The sequence below is a fragment of the Gallinula chloropus genome (assembly GCF_964237585.1).
Source record: "Gallinula chloropus genome assembly, chromosome: 23".
Lineage (NCBI taxonomy): Eukaryota > Metazoa > Chordata > Aves > Gruiformes > Rallidae > Gallinula > Gallinula chloropus.
Window position 1 is genome coordinate 7050309 of NC_140108.1, and position 12448 is coordinate 7062756.

The 12448-nt window shown below is 52.2% G+C and overlaps 1 protein-coding gene across 1 annotated transcript in view; it reads left to right on the plus strand.

Moving 5' to 3' along the window:
- Positions 1-492: 492 nt before the first annotated feature.
- SAMD11 (sterile alpha motif domain containing 11) overlaps positions 493-12448 on the plus strand; it is a gene marked incomplete at its 5' end in the record, with an annotated part of 117522 nt that continues 105566 nt past the window's right edge. Inside the window, 2 exons of the mRNA XM_084274723.1 lie at positions 493-1288; positions 2892-2983. Of these exons, the coding sequence (XP_084130849.1) occupies positions 493-1288; positions 2892-2983 (888 nt within the window). The remainder of the gene's footprint in view (positions 1289-2891; positions 2984-12448) is intronic.

A 12448-nucleotide genomic window follows, 5' to 3' on the forward strand; every position in this document is an offset into this window, starting at 1 on the left:
CCTGTTTTTTAAAATCTCGTGCAGGAGTGGAAATTAAATCCCAGCGCGCGGTGATCGTAAAGCCTGCGGTGGGAGCGGGGCGAGTCTGCACTTTGCAGGTGAAGGTGGGCGGCCCCCGGGAAACTTCTCCGCCCGGGTGCCGGGAGCCCCGCGGGTAGAGCAGGGAAGGCAGAGCCGGCAACCGGCCGGGGGTTCCGTCCTCCCTGCGCCCGGCGGCGGAGGGGAGGGGTTGACGGAGCGGCGGCGGGGGCGCAGCGTTTAATTTTAATTATTGCATATAAATAAATAAACCAGGTGTCAGTTTAAAGGAAGGGGGGGGGGGGAGGGAGGGTGAAAGGGGGCTGGGTGGGCGGCGGGGAACCCTCCAGCCTGGTGAGAAGGTGGGTCGATCTAGGGGAATCAATAAGCTTTTTTTTTTTTGCTTTTTTTTTCCTCTTTTTTTTTTTTTTTTTAAACCAAAATAATGTCTACGGCAGCAGAGACCTCTCCGAGATGTCAGGTATTAGTCCGGAGGGGCAGATCTGCGAGCCACACAGCAGCTCCCGGGTCTACGGTACATTAGCTTCTCCGTGGGAGAGGGATCCCAGACAGCTCTGCTGGGGAGCCAGCCCAGGAGATTTGTTAGCGGGCTGCTCCGGGGGATACCAGCCACCTCCGGCACCCGAGCGCCAAAGGTGCTTGTGTTGCTGCTGCTGCTGCTGCTGGCGCATTTCATCCAAACTCCAGCCAGAGCGGGGGCAAGTTGAACCGGAGACATTAGAGCCACTGTGCTTTGGAGAGACGAGGGCGCACGGGGAGCGCAGCAGCACCATGCCTGCTATCAAGAAGGAGCGACTTGACAGGGAAGAGATGGCCCTGGCAGCCTTTAACCAGCCCATGGAAACCTTACCTGACTATCTCGCCCCTCTGGCCGCCGCTGCCATTCCGGTGGTAACCCCGCACCCTCCGGCTTACGACCAGATCTTTGCCCACCGCGCGTACCTGGGCTTCCACGAGACCCACCACCCCCACCCCCACCACCCTCACCACCCCCACCACCTCCCCGAGGACCTGATGCTGGAGAGGTTTTCCTCCATCCCGGATTTCCAGCCCTTCTTTGACAACGGAGAGCCTTGCATCGAGGTGGAGTGCGGGGAGAACAAGGCGCTGCTCTACATCAATAAGTTGTGCCAGGGGAGCAAAGGACCCTCTATCCGGTACCGGGGAGAGTGGCTCACCCCCAACGAGTTCCAGTTTGTCAGCGGCAGGGAGACGGCCAAGGACTGGAAGCGCAGCATCAGGCACAAAGGTAAAGGCGCTGTGCCGGCTTGTGCCGGGGTCCCCACGCTGCTCTGCTCTTCCTTCGCATCCTCCCGCTCGCCCCCATGCTTTGGGAGCAGGATCCGAGGGGGGGGCTTACTGCCTATTAGCATTCTACCGGGGGAGAGCTCAGGACCTGATCTCCTGTGGCCGTGTCCCCCCCTCCCCCGCTCACCCCCGGTCCCTCTCTACCGGATCCCCTCACCGAGCGCCCCGATACCGGTTTTTCCAGAGAATGGCGAAGTTTTTCCGAGCGATTTGGGAACAGTTGCTTTGGGGTGGGTGGGAATGGGGGGCGGGGGGGATGGGAGAGAGGAAGAGGCGGGGGGGGCGCCTGTCTTCTGGAGAGAAGTTTCATTTCGCGCGGGCGGAGGTTTGAACACCAGGCGAATTGCGGGGTGCGGGGTTAGCGCACCCCTAATCTCCCCCTCTCCCCGCCCCCCCCCCTTTCCTCCGCGACTGTGCTCCGCGGGGGGCGGCCAGCCGCGGAGCCGGCGGCGGCGGGCAGAGCCGCGGCGCCGCGGGGAGCGGCAGTGCGCAGCCCCGTCGCGCCGGGTGAGGACAGGCACCGGCGGGGCGGCGGGCGGGGCGGAGGGGGGGGGGGGGTGCGGGGGGGAGTGTGGGGGGGTGTTCCTCTCGCAGCTGGGTGGCGCGGGACCTCCGCGGCGCTGGCGGCTGCTGACGGGAGCCTGCCCTGCCTCCATCCCCTCCCCTCCCGCCCGCGGTGCAGCCCGAGCCAGCGCCGCAGTCCCGGCACCGGGGCTGGCGCGGCGGAGCTGCTGGTGCGGGCGGCAGGTGGAGAGCGGGGGGGGGGACGGGGACCCGGGCTGGCCCTGCGGGCTGGAGGAGCAGGGGCCGGGGGCAGCGGGGAGGGGGGGGAGCGGGGGAGGAGGAGAGCCGATGCGGCACGTAATTAGCTGAGAGCCGGAGGTGTCAGCCCGGGGGTCTGAGGAGCTATTAGGAGGTGACTGACACCTCGCCTTGTTTATTGATCACCAGAGAAAAGGGGAATAACTTCGGGGGCCGCGCTAATTGTCATTACTCCACTCATCTCTTCTGTTTCTTTTATTACCGGGCTCCTGGCTGCCTTCAGGAAATCTCAATTCCTCTGGGGTGAGTCAGGAGGACCGAGGTGCAAGGGACGGAGGAGCAGGGGGGGAGAAGCGCCGAGCGGGCTGCCCCGCTCTCACGGCCGTCCCCCGGCTTGGGGCTGGCTGCGCGGGCGGCGTGGGCGGCGCGGAACCCCGCGCGGGGATGCGCGCAGGTTGCGCGGGTTGGCCGCTGCGCCCGGGCGCGCCTTCTGCCTCGGCTCTCTCCAGGCTGCGGGAACGGTGGTACCGAGGGTAGGCAGGGGCTAGCGAGAGCTGCGCCGGTGCTCCTTCCCACGGCTGTCTGCAGGGGAGGAAGTTCGATGAAGGGGCAGGCGGGGGTGGGGGGTGGGTGCTGGTAGGCAGGCAGGCAAGGGGAGGGCTGTTGGTATGGAAGGAGACGCGTGCCTCACCCCCCACCCCTTCCCTAAATACTTTCCTTTTATAAAGGTGCTGATCCTTTTTCTTCTTCTCCTTCTTCTTTTTATTCTCCTCTGCATCCAGGGAAAAGTTTGAAGACTCTTATGTCCAAAGGAATCTTACAGGTACATCCTCCAATCTGTGATTGCCCTGGGTGTCGAATTTCGTCTCCAGTGGTAAGATTATTGTTAAACTATGTGCTTTAGTTAAGACATCTCCCCTGTCCTCCGCCTCCTTCCCTTGAAAAAGACCCCTTAGCTTCTCTGATTATAAAACCATGATCTGTGAGGGCTAGGAACTGTCAGGCACTGAGTTTTTGCCAGAGCACTGAGAGTGTACCTGCAGTCCAGTTAAAAGCTTGCAGGAGAGGAGTTTGCAAACAGAGCAGATGGGAAGAGCAGTGTTTGACCTAAAGGATGCTACATACGGTGTGACTGCATGGCTTTCAGGGAGACCTGTCTATATGCAAACAGCAAATCGTTCAGCAGCCTCTTCCCTGTCCTCACCCCTTCATTTTTCCCTGTTATGCAGAGGTGTAAAGTGGGTAAATAAAGGAAAAGGGAATTATAATTGTACCCCCGTGTTAGAGTCAGAGCAGCCACAGTTTACAAACCAGTAGTGATTTTTCTCAGGTAAACTGAAGGAGGAACAAGTTCATCTTAATGCTTACAACTTTTATGACATTCATGTCATAGATCACAGTTAGAGCTTTTATAGATCTGCCCAGCTTTTGAGTTCCTTGTGTTTTCTGCTGCCTGCCTTTATTCCGAGACTTGCACAATCTATGTGACATCAACATTTTCATGAGAAAAATGTTGATGCTATAAATAAAAAGCTACAGAAATGGTACTAAACCAAGGCATTAGAAACAGTTCACTGTGTGTAAAAATACCCATAAAATACCAAAACATCTAAACGGGATGGCAAAGCTGTTGGTTTGTGGAACTAAAGAAGGTCTCGGTCTGAAAAAAGCATCAAGACTTAAAACATTGCCAGCAGCACTGTGGAAACAGATGCAGCTGGAAATTTATGTACTTTTATCCACTGAAATCAACCTTTTTTTCTTGTATTGTTTATATGAGATCCAGTGGACAGTCCCTTTTCACAGGCAGTATCTTTGTGATCCTGCATGACAAACTGAATTGTGAATTTCATTTGTTTCCTGGGTAGTGTTTATCTCTAGATGTATGCCTGTGTGCTTATGTATACAAATATACACGTTCACAAGGGGCTTAGAGCAATAATCAACAGTGCCATAAATTAGTGTGAAGATGCTGTCTCAGGGATAGGAGTCTCTTGTGTCTGTCTGTGTAGCAGCAGTCCATACCAAAGGAGTAACTGCCCATCGAGGTTACCAGTGCTAGTTACATTGCAGCATCACTGTGGTATTTTAGACCCAGCAAACCTGGCTTTTCCGACCCTGGTGTTGTTCCTCTGGGTTTACAGGGCAATGTGTGATGTGGTGGAATAAGCTTTCTCCAGTTTTGGGGTTTGCATATGGTTTAGTTACTGATCACGTGGATTGGAGGTCAACAAAGCAGTGATCTGCAGACCGAAGTGAAATGCCACAGTTGCTGGTGGTGTTGAGAAGTGTCTGACCAGGTGACACTGTCTGCTGGTCACTTTCTGGGTACCAAGTTGCTTTAGGTGGTAGCCAGGGTGACACGCTGCACTTCCAAGCACCAACGTTTGTAGGAGTTGCACAGGGATGCTATGGGTGTCCAGGTGGGAAGGCAGCTCTGTGTGAAACAAGTATCTTTCAACATAGAATGGAATTTGAGGAGTTCAGATAGAGGAAAAGAGAGTTTGGGTTTGGGAAAGGAGAAATAGATCCTTCTGGACTTGCCTCCTGCCGCTTCCCCAGGTGTTAGGGGTTTGCATGTCAGAAATTGCATGGCAAGGAGGAACCCCAAGGAGAGCTGTTACCAGAACTGTCTCTTGGTGCTTACTGCATTTTCTGTGCTTTTAGAGCCGACACCTGACCAAACAGCCATTTCCCATCTTGAACCTGAGATCTCTTGGTGGTGCCTTGTCATAGCTACATACACTGCACATCCAGAACAGTTACACGAGGAGCAGGATGAAAAAATGGCCACAGTTTATCTTTCCCTATTTAGTGATCATTAATTTAAGCGCTGCTGAGATCAAAGGGCTGTCTCCCCTCCAGTGTAGAGATGCTTTTTATTCCAGTGTAGGTATGTCTCTAGACTTGCAGCACCAGGGCCCTTGTGCTACTGCATCATCACCGGAGGGGGTTATGGAGATGGGGAGCTGGTTCTTCCCATCCAAAATCAGTCCTTGGACAGCGGGAATTTGTAAAAGGACAAGTCAGGAGCCTGTAGGCATCTGCATCTTCCCTGTCTGTTAACTGCAGGGAGAAAAGGAAGTGCTCCCAAGGACCCAGCCCAGCTCTTCCTTCGGGAAAGGTTGCATCCAATTTATCCAGCCCAGCCACCCCTGCCCGGGCAGCTGGTCGTGTCAGGGGCTTTAATCAACAGCAGCGACTGTTCCGAGGCCCAGCCTGGGTCTCTTGCGGGGTTGGGGAGAAGAGGGATTGATCTGGAGAGGAAATTGCATCGTGCCTCAGACCCGGCTTGGAAAAGCTCCGAGGAGCCAGAGCCGAGGCTCGCACAAACTCCCCGCGTCCGCTCCGCGTCCAGCCGGGCCGGGTCCCGCAGTAAACCGAGCCCGGCGGGCGGGACGCGACCCCCCTCCCGCCCCCCTTCCCAGCCCCCCCTTCTCCCCACCGCAGCGAGCACCGAAGCAGCCGGGCAGCCGCCCCCGGCCCTCCGGGGCTGGCGTCGCGCCGCTCCCGCCCGCCCGCTCCCCCCGGCCGCGGTGCCGGCAGTGCCGGGGGCGCCCCCGCGGCGGCCGGGGAAAGCGGCGCCCGGCCCCCGCCGCGCCCGGCTCCGCCGCCCCCCGCCGCCCCGTCGCAGCTCGTTTGCTGCAGCTGCAGACAGCGGCCGGCGCCGGGGCCAGCTCCGCCACCGACCGCCGGTTTCCTGCGAGGCGGAGGGGGAGCAGCCGCGTCGCGCCGGCCGCCCTGGCGCCTCCTCCCCCGGGCCGCGGCCGCCCCCGCGCCGGCATCCATCAATCAGCGGCGGGGCCGCCGGGGAGCGGAGCGGGCCGGGGGGCGATGGGGGGGGGGAACCCGTTGCCGGCCCCGGGGGGAAGGCAGGGGGATGCAGGAGGGCCCCTCTGGGCCGCTCCGAGCTTGGGGAGGGGATACAGGACGGACCCCCGGGAATGGAGGAGCGCAGGAGGCTTCCTGGGGGGGCTGGGGAAAGCACCCCCGGTGCCACTTTGGGGCTGGAAGGGGAGAGGCATCCTTCGCAGGTCGGGTGTGCAGGCAGCATAGCACAGGCTTTGGCGGGGAAGCGGTGCCTGCATGGCACAGCGCTGTCTGCTTTTCATCCCAGCCCCTCAGAGATGGGGAACGGGGCGCTGCGTGTCCCCCAGACCCCGTGTCCTTCTGGAGAGTGGCCGTGCCTCTGATTTTCCTGCCCCCTTTTCTTTGTACCCTGGCCTTTACACCCGAGGTTTCTCAGATCTGGAGGGGAGTAATGACACAGGTCTCAGCGCCTTCAAGGTTTCAGAGGCACAGGATGCCAAGTGTTCACAAAGTAAGTTGTCAGATGTGAACAGGGATCTTACCCCACATTTAAACTTGTCAGTTCTGGGCACCGTTCATGTTGTTGGGAGCCCTGTGTGGATTCCAGTCTATTCTGGTGGAACCCATTCACTATGGCGTTCCCTCTGTCCCTGTCAAACTTCCCTCTGTGCTCCAAATACCACCCAAGCATTCTCTCCATCTCCACTTTCAAACCCACAGCCAGGGCTGGTCTTGACAGTGTGCTCACTGGCAGCGGTCTTTTTAGGCAGAGGGAGGGGGAAGCTTAATGGTCTTGAGAAGAGTGGGAACATCTTCACTGCTAAACCAAAATATCTTGGATTTTCAAAGTCTAGCATCACATATCCCATGTAACACAGGCATTTTCCTTATAGTAGATATACTTTGTTTCCCTTATCAGAGAGAGTGTGACCCTCGCTGTGTTTGTCATAGTAGCCGTGCTGCTTCTGACAGCGTGTTGGGGCTGGACACTGGCTGCTCCTTCATCCTCTTTTCTCATCTTTTCCTGGACAGGGTGTCTGTTTGAAAGGTAGACCTGTGTTGGAGTTTGAGGCTCAGGTCACAAGTAAAGAGGGAAAAACAAGCTTTTAAAAAGCTGTCGTGATATGGCTGTATTCAAACAACAAAAATCATGATGGAATAGCTGGTTTTTTCCTAATCCGGTCTCCTTTGTTGCATGTCAGGGCACATGGTAATTGTGCATAACTTGGTCAATAACAATGGTAATTAATTTGCTTACTGGGGGCTGTATTTTGTTCTTGATTTGATTTACATGTGATTGTTTTTATTTGCTGCTCATTGCTTTTCGTTGTCATCGTTGTTGTTTTCCTTTGATGCCCCTGAGGTTAAGTCCAAGACTTTCTCAAGGATGGAAAAAGTAACTATATCTGCTTACTTAAAACCCCAGTAATCAGCAGAGTCCCTTTTATTTAGCCTAAGATTTCTGAGCATTTTCCTGTCTCCCTGTTCTGGAGATGCAGTGGTGGAAGGCAGCTCTGTGTCCCTGCTCTGTGCCTTTGTGTGGCTTGTGCTGTTGGGTTCTGGCTGCGGGGCATTCACTGCCCTTCCCAGTGATGCCACCCAGCTGCTCTGCAGTTTGCCTGGAAAACCATGAACAGTGGGAATCAGGAGATCCCTGGGCCAGGAACAGCCAGAACAGGGAGAATCAGGAGATCCCTGGGCTACCAAGTAGGTCCCTGTGTTGTGGGATCCAAATTCAGCAGCTGGCCCTAAATGAGGGTGGGCCTCCCACACTGGACGTGGGTCTTTGAAGAGAACTTTCCAATGAGAGGAGGACTTTGCGTGCTGGATAATTTAGTTGGCTGCCTGTAGAGGCAGATTTAAATCTGAAATTTTACTTTTAACTGACTAGATGAGATTTAGGTTCCTTTCTGAGCTGCTGTGAACTTACGGCTCGGAGCTGGAGAATCTTGGGGTTTATGAGAAGGGGACTGTTTTCATAACTCTGCCTTTGTGTCTCAGGGGGCTGCCTTATGAATGTGGAAAAAGCCCCTCAGTAAAGCAGACTTATAAACCTTTTCATCCCCCCAAGGTATTTGGCACAGTCTGTTGATTTTTATTTGTGGTTTCATGCTGATTTGGATTGTTGCTTTTAATCCAGCACATTTTAGTTGAGGTTAGCGTTTGTTGGAGGGTTTTGGGTTGGATGGGGGTTTTTGTTTGTTCATGGGTTGGGGGGTTTTTTTGTTGTTTTTTTTATTGGCCTTCGCTCTGGTGATCTTAAGAGTGAGTGTGTGTGTTGCACTGAGAGCTTGTACGTTCAAGTTGAGTGCTTAACAAACGTTTATTCAAAACCTGCCCTACATCACTTCCAGAGAGAGACTGGAGCTACGGTCTGCTGTGTTCATACATGGGGTGAGACACTCACACGTCCCATCCAGTGCTGGGGAGAGGTGCTGAGCTGGTGTCCTCAGCCTCAGCTCTGAGGGCAGCGGGAGCATCAACTGCTCTTGGGTCATACAGCACCCAACTGTCAGTGTGAAATGGGAATTGGTGCGGATACAAGAGGTGCTGCTCCTCAATGTATTCTGTACTGGAAGTTACTCCTAAGGGCCCTCAACCTCTGCTCACGGGCAGGGGAGTGTGGTGATTGCCTGATGTCCGCTGCCAGAGGTGTGGAAGAAGGGTCCTGCTCCAGTCAAATGACCGGTTATTATTTTATGCAGAGGCAAAATGAACCCAGATCAATGGTGCTGAGAGTGCCAGCACAACACTGAAGGATTTAATTTTGTGGATTATTAAATACCCTCTGGAAAGGAAAATATTAATTGGATTGCAGTCTTGTGAGTGAACAGCAGAGATGTATAAGCAGCTGTGGCTTAGGAAAATAATTTTATCTCAGAGTGGGTTTTAAGGAGTTCCTGGTGGGGGAGGTTTGCTGTAGCTGGGGTGAAGATTTCTGCTGTTCCAGTGAGCAGTGATGAGAAAACTCATGCAAAAGGCTCTGCACAGTGGAAGGACAGAGGAAGATCATCTGTGAGTTCAGTGTTTGTGAGTAAGGGCCAAGCTAACCCTCTCTGAAAGGGGTGAAAGGGTATTTATGCTGAGGTTGGCGTGCGTGAGGGATTCTGCTTGGCGTGAACACGTTTCCTCCTGCTGGGATTCCCTAAAGACTGCAGAGGGGGTTTCCTTGTCCCACAGGCTGCTTCCCTGGAAGAGCTGAGGCAGCATGTCATTCCTGGCACCGTGGCTGTGTGTTCTCCTGTGGGTTCTGCTGTAGGGAGAGGCAGTTTCTGAGCCCTCAGCCCCTTTGGGAGCAGGTTTTACACGCTCAGTCAGCAGATGCAGGATGAGCTCTGAAGCTCGTGCTGCCTGCCTGGTGTGTTGCACTGTGCTCCATCGGGTCTGGAAAACCTACTGGGCTGAGGAAAAGTGAAGCAGGGGAAGAAAGACAGAGAAATAAATATATAGAAGTAGGGAAACCAACATCATCTTGTTAGTGGTGTGTCAAGGGCAGCGTAAAGGTGACACAGGATAAGTAATTTTGCTGTCAAAATTATTTAGAGATGTCATTAAACTGCTTAGGGCTGTCTGTGCTGCTTCGGGGCACAGACGCCTGGTTTTAATTTGCAGTGGTCTACGTCCAAACTTGCTGGCCTCACTCAAAGGGATCAGTGCTAATTTGGAGCCTGGTGGCAAATGCCTTTAGTGAACACGGGATCTAAATGGCAGAGGTGACTAAAGGATCAGGATTAACTCCCTCATAAACTTGGTCCATTTTTCTTTTCCTGAGGTTTAAAACTATCAACTAGTTTGAGTTTGCAGAGATGATGAACTTCTCAGATTGCTTCTCCTGGTTTGGTTATAGGATGGGGAGAGCAGAGAAGTGGTTTCCTATTTGCTCTAGACTTTGCAAACGAGATCCACTCTGTTTGTCATGAAGTAATGCTTGGGCAGAATTGTATGCACGCAAAATCACTTCGTTTTGTCTTTTTCCCCCCCTTATTCTATCTTTGGGTTTTGTGTTCTTGTTTAGCTTTTGTTTGGTTGGGTTTTTGATCTTTTTTCCCCTCTGCATTGTCCTAGGCTGTTTTTCTTACAGTTTGTTTCCTTTATCTGAAAAATGTCTTGCTACACAGGAGGCATTTATGTCCTCTCCTCTTCCTTGCTCCTTCTCCACACTGAAACACATCATCTTCACTTACCCAGCTGCTGAAGAATCACCATTCTCACCATTTCAGGTTTATTTTTCTGTTAGGAGATGCTCACCTTCCTCACTTCTTGTAGATGCCAGTGAAAAACCTCATTATAGGGCTGTGTGTCCCAAAGTTCTGTTTTTCAGTTGAGGACAATGAAAGGCATCCCCTGAAGAGTTCCTTCTTGCAGGAATCATGTGTGGTTTTGTAAATAAAACTGAGAACACTGTTAGCACCTCTACCTTATTCTTATGTGTGAAGGTAAATCTTCCATAGGTACCCCCTCTATTGTTGGAGCAATGTGTTTCTTTTATTTTTGACTCTGTTATTTTAACAAAACCAGGGAGAACGGAGGGGAAATTGCACATTCCCCTGGGTCATAAATATAATCTGATATGGGATTTTCTTGTAATGTGTCTGAGGACGCGGAGAGAAGGGTGGGGGAATTCCCAAGCTTGGAAAGAAAGGTTCTTGCTCATTTATTTTTACCTCTAGTCAAGGTTCTTGCTCATTTATTTTACCTCTAGTAAATATAGAACTTTTTGCTTTTACGGATCTCACTTTATTTTGTAAAGTTGGGGAATCTGGGAATACCATCAGGCCCAAGTGTGCCTTGTTCTTGCTTACCTGCACAAAAATATTCCCTCACATCAAATCCATCACTTTGAAGATGTCAGGGTAGCAGCAATCAGTATGCAAAGTAGGCTTTTAAAAATCTTTTCTATCTTGAGCTAGAAAGAAACTTGCACCAGCATTCACCAACAAGCCAGGTCACCCAAGGTGGTCTCACCTGGGTGCCACACGTGCTGCCCCCATGCTTGCTGTCCTGTGACATGAGACATCAGACGCTGCTCTTTTCATGGGGTGCTTGCCAGATAAAGGTGATGTTCATCTGTGTGTGTGCTGCTGCCCTGTGTGCTGGGCTGCAGTCGCTGTGTGTGCCAGCACACAGCCAGCTCAGCTCTGTGAGAGGGACGTAGGGGCAGAGCCTGGGTGCACATCGCAGGCAGTTGTCAGCGAGCGAGTCGTGTGCGGATGGCCCCTCACAGAAAACCCCAAACCTTGATGTGGCCTGTTGTTTATCACTTTGTAAAGTGGAAAAAAATTAAAAATAGACTTCTCAGTGAGGTTTAATCAAGGTTTCAAAGAGTAACAGCGTCTTCGGGCTTAGAGATGTAAGGTGATGGGCAGTACCTGTTATTTCTGGCATGGTGCTAGACAATTAGGAAGGCAGCACTCGAGAGCTTTGGTGGCAGATGCTGTGACAGCCTTTTGGTCTGGAAATAAGACTTCCAAACTGTTTCTGGTGATGACACTGCAGTGAAGTTTGTGTTTGCTTGCAGTTGATCCCCACATCAGTGCTGGGAGGTACGACTGCTTCAGGTAATTTAAAAAGCAGCTCTGGGATTCTAAACAGCTTCAGTTACCTTGGGCCTCTTGGCACCGTGGCTTCTTGGTATAAAACTTTTCTCTTTTTCCAAAGCAAAGCAGACCCCTGTACTGGCACATTTTGCAGCCTGTGAGTACCTCACCTCTGGGAGCTTGTATTTATCATCCAGTCTCTGGAGCCTTGCTAATTCCAAGTTAGGACTAGATCCCACTCTTGGTAGCTGCTGTTCTGCCTATCTCTACCCATCAAATTGCAAAAACTCCCTTGTAACCCCATCCTTTCTTTTCATCCGGAGATGAATGTGATAGGTGGTACTCAGCTCTGTTGAAGCTGCTTTTGCCGTGTTGCTAGGGTAACCGGAGATAGCCCCTGAAGACAGGAAAGGGCAAGCATTCCTTTCTGCCACAGTCTGGAGCATCAGTGATTGAATGAGATTAGATAGAATTAGATAATCCTGAAATTCACAGTGATTTGGTGCCAGACCTTTATTAAATAAGTAAAAGTACCAGCCCTTATAGTAAAAATGAATTCTTTTAGATCAATAACTTTTCCCACCATTTGTCACAGCTGTGATTCTTGAGATCTTTTTTGTGACATGGGGTGAACCACACAAACATACCTTTTTTCTATTTCCTTTTTTTTTTTCTCCCCAGAGGGACCTATGATATCAATTCCTCTTTTATTTCCCCCTTGTGATTCACCCACTTAACCGTAAAGTCCACTTACAGAGGGAGGCACTACAAGGTTCTCCAGTGATGGTTCAATGAACTAGAGTTTACAACAGTAGTGTGAGTTAAAAATTGTACCCTCTCAGTCTGAAGTATTATAGTGATTTAGGGGCAGTTAAAAAAAGGGAAAATAAGTTGTGTACTTATGGTTGGGTGGGGTTTTTATTGCTCCTTGTGTGTTCAGTGCTTGAAACCGTTGGGACCTCATCCATGCCTGGCATGTTGCTGCTTTGCTG